The sequence below is a fragment of the Arachis ipaensis genome, chromosome B10, assembly GCF_000816755.2.
Source record: "Arachis ipaensis cultivar K30076 chromosome B10, Araip1.1, whole genome shotgun sequence".
Taxonomy (NCBI): Eukaryota; Viridiplantae; Streptophyta; class Magnoliopsida; order Fabales; family Fabaceae; genus Arachis; species Arachis ipaensis.
In genome coordinates this window covers 11950424-11953772 of record NC_029794.2, presented here as the reverse complement: position 1 = coordinate 11953772, position 3349 = coordinate 11950424, and the positions used below count along the sequence as shown (strand labels likewise).

The following is a 3349-nucleotide window of genomic DNA, read 5'->3' as shown; positions in this document are numbered from 1 at the left end:
ATTCATTACCCAAACTTTGGCCCACAACAACAACAATCTCGGAACCTAGTATAGCTGGAAGAGAAAACCCCTCTAAAATAACCGCTCCACTCAAGTTACCACTATCCCAATAAACTCAGGTAACAACCAGCATGGACTCCGTCAAACCAATAACAAACTTGATACGAATAACGGAGTACACAACAAACAATCAGATATATATACCAGCACGTAACTAGTCAAGAGGTACGCAATTCATTCTAGTCTTATTCTGAACTCTCTCACATTCATACTTACTTGAGCGTTGGAGTCCCTTTTCAGGTACCCAACGCCGCCTCCCCAGAAGAAGACGACGTTCCACCCTTTTTACTCCAAGGAAAGCTGGTTCAAGTACCGCCAGAACGAGCTATACCTCGGAGTCAACTTTCACACAGGAACATTTGGCGCCCACCGTGGGGCCGATATTTTTCTAACCCCACAACTTCCTATTTTGGATACTGTCATACTCTTTTTTGCAGGTTGCGACGCATGGCGGACGAGCACAGCCACGCTCCCTCAGGCCGAAATCCTGGCAATCAACGAGGTCCTGAAGGCCGAAAACCAAAGAATGGCCGAGCTCCTGCGATAAATGGAGCACGACCGAAGCAAAGAAGAACACAAAAGTGCCGAAAACAAGGACAATAATGATTAGCACACCTCTGAAACTAAACACACCATCCCTAAAACCACTAAAACGGCCACCAAAAAGAGAACCAACCCCTTCGCTAAAGAAGTCATAAGTTTCGAAATGCCCCAAAATTTCACCTTACCGTCAACCCTAAAACCCTACAACAGAATAGGAGATCCGAATGTCCACGTCACCAAGTTCCAGGCCATGATGTTCATGAATAAGGATTCCGACCCAATCTTATGCCGTACTTTCCCAACTTTCCTAGATGGAGCCTCCCTGATTTGGTTTTCCAACCTCCCTGAAGGCTCCATTTCTAACTTCGACGAACTAGCAGACCAGTTCGTCAACCACTTCGCCGCATCCAAAATATACGTCCATAACTCCGATTACCTAAGCACCATCAAACAAGGACCAAACGAAAGCCTCAAAGACTATATGACCAGGTTTGCCGAAGCAACCAACGAGATACCTAACCTAAACCCTGAAGTCCACCTCCATGCCTTAAAGAGCGGCCTCCGACCAGGAAAATTCCAAGAATCCATAGTCATTGCAAAACCAAAAACCCTAGCCGAGTTCCGCGAAAAAGCAACAACCCAGATCGAGGTGGAAGAATTTTGAGCACTACGAAGAGCAGATAAACCTACCCCAATCAGGGAGGAGGAAAGGCGGAACAGACAATCAAACAGCAGGACGGATCAAAGAACGTTCAGACTAACACCCAACTTCGACAACGACACCCCCCTCAATGCCAAAAGGGAGGACATCATAAATGACATATTGCACTCAAAACTTATCAAGCCTCCAAACAGGGCCGGTACATATCAAGACCAGCGTCACGTGGATAGGTCAAAATACTGCGCCTTCCACCAAAAGTACGGCTACACTACAGACGACTGCGTAATAGCCAGAGATGTCTTCGAAAAGCTCGCCCGCCAAGGGCTGCTGGACAAATACATTGACAGCCGAGGAAGGAAGCGAAGCACAGACGAGCTCGGCCAACAATCCAAAATATCCGACAATTCCCGAGATAAGGGGAAAAAGGTAGATAACGATATCAATCTGCCTTGCAGAATAATAAACTGTATTTCTGGCGGTTTTACAGGCGGCGGTTGCACAAACTCGGCAAGAAAGAGATCATACCGAGCTATGATGACGATGACAAAATCAACTCCATCCCAACCTGTCAACAGAGACAAACCAGAAATCTCATTCACCCCCGAAGACTATGAGGCAAATGATCAAAACCTAGACGACCCCGTCGTCATTACCGCGCAGGTCGGTGAACCATTAGTAAAGAAAATCCTCATGGACCCCGGAAGCAACGCAGACGTGCTGTTCTAGTCAACATTCCAAAAGATGAAGCTAAGCGACAAGAATCTCCAACCCTCGTTCGGAGAACTGGTAGGTTTCTCAGGTGAGCGCGTCTCAATCCGAGGTTATATCTGGTTACAAACTACTTTCGGAGAATATCCCAACAGTAAAACAATAGATATACAATACCTCGTCGTAGACTGTAAAAGCCCGTATAACATCATTTTGGGCAGACCTTCTTTAAATGCATTCAATGCTATTGTCTCTACTGTGCATTTGTGTGTCAAGTTCCTTTCACAGGATAACAAAGTTGTCACCATTCATGGAGACCAAAGGGAAGCCAGGCAGTGCTATAATGCCAGCTTGAAGAACGAATAACCAAAACAGCCAGACCAATAATACGTCCAAGCGGTATATAACTCGGAGCAACTACCACCCCTGGCCTAGTTGGACCCGAGGACTAACCATCAACAGCGACCAATGCCAACAGATGATCTTACTAAAGTTCAACTGACAAGCGACACAGACAAATACATATACCTCGGCAACGCGCTAAGAGACGCCGAACGAGGACAGGTGGCCGAGCTATTAAGACGAAATGTCGACCTGTTCACTTGGACACCAGCAAATATGCCAGGAATAGATCCCAATGTCATCTGCCACAAGTTGGCCATCAATCCATCAGCCCGACCTATAGCCCAGAAAAAGAGGAACCTCGGCGCCGACAAAAGAACGGCTTCCCTCGTGGAAACTACAAAACTACTAAAGGCCGGATTCATCAAAGAGCTCAGATACTCCACCTGGCTAGCCAATGTGGTAATGGTAAGAAAAAGTAATGGTAATTGGAGGATGTGTATGGACTATACAGACCTTAACAAGGCCTGCCCAAAGGATGCATACCCCCTCCCATGCATTGATAAACTTGTTGATAATTCTTTTGGTTTCCAATGCCTAAGTTTTATGGATGTCTATTCTAGTTACAATCAAATCTTAATGCATGAGGCTGATCAAGACAAAACTGCTTTTATCACTGACAATGGTAATTTCTATTATAAGGTTATGCCATTCGGACTCAAAAATGCAGGTGCAACCTACCAACGGCTCATGAACAAAATTTTCGCAAAACAAATCGGACGGAATATAGAAGTCTATGTCAACGATATGGTGGCAAAATCAATACACACGGAAAACCACGTCGAAGACCTAACAGAGATATTCCAATAACTTCAGAAATACAATATGAGGCTAAACCCAGAAAAATGCGCTTTTGGGGTACATAGTGAAAAATTCCTCGGTTTCATGCTCACTTGCCGAGGCATTGAAGCAAACCCCGATAAGTGCCAGGCGATCTTAAACATGCGAAGTCCAAGGATGGTCAAAGAGGTCCAA

General features: G+C 45.5%; 1 protein-coding gene across 1 annotated transcript; it reads left to right on the top strand.

Annotated features, from left to right (window-relative positions):
- Window positions 854-1990, top strand: LOC107620139. Its single transcript, XM_016322352.1, has 2 exons — window positions 854-1092; window positions 1303-1990. Exons 1-2 carry the CDS (start codon window positions 854-856, stop codon window positions 1988-1990), a joined length of 927 nt encoding a protein of 308 aa, XP_016177838.1.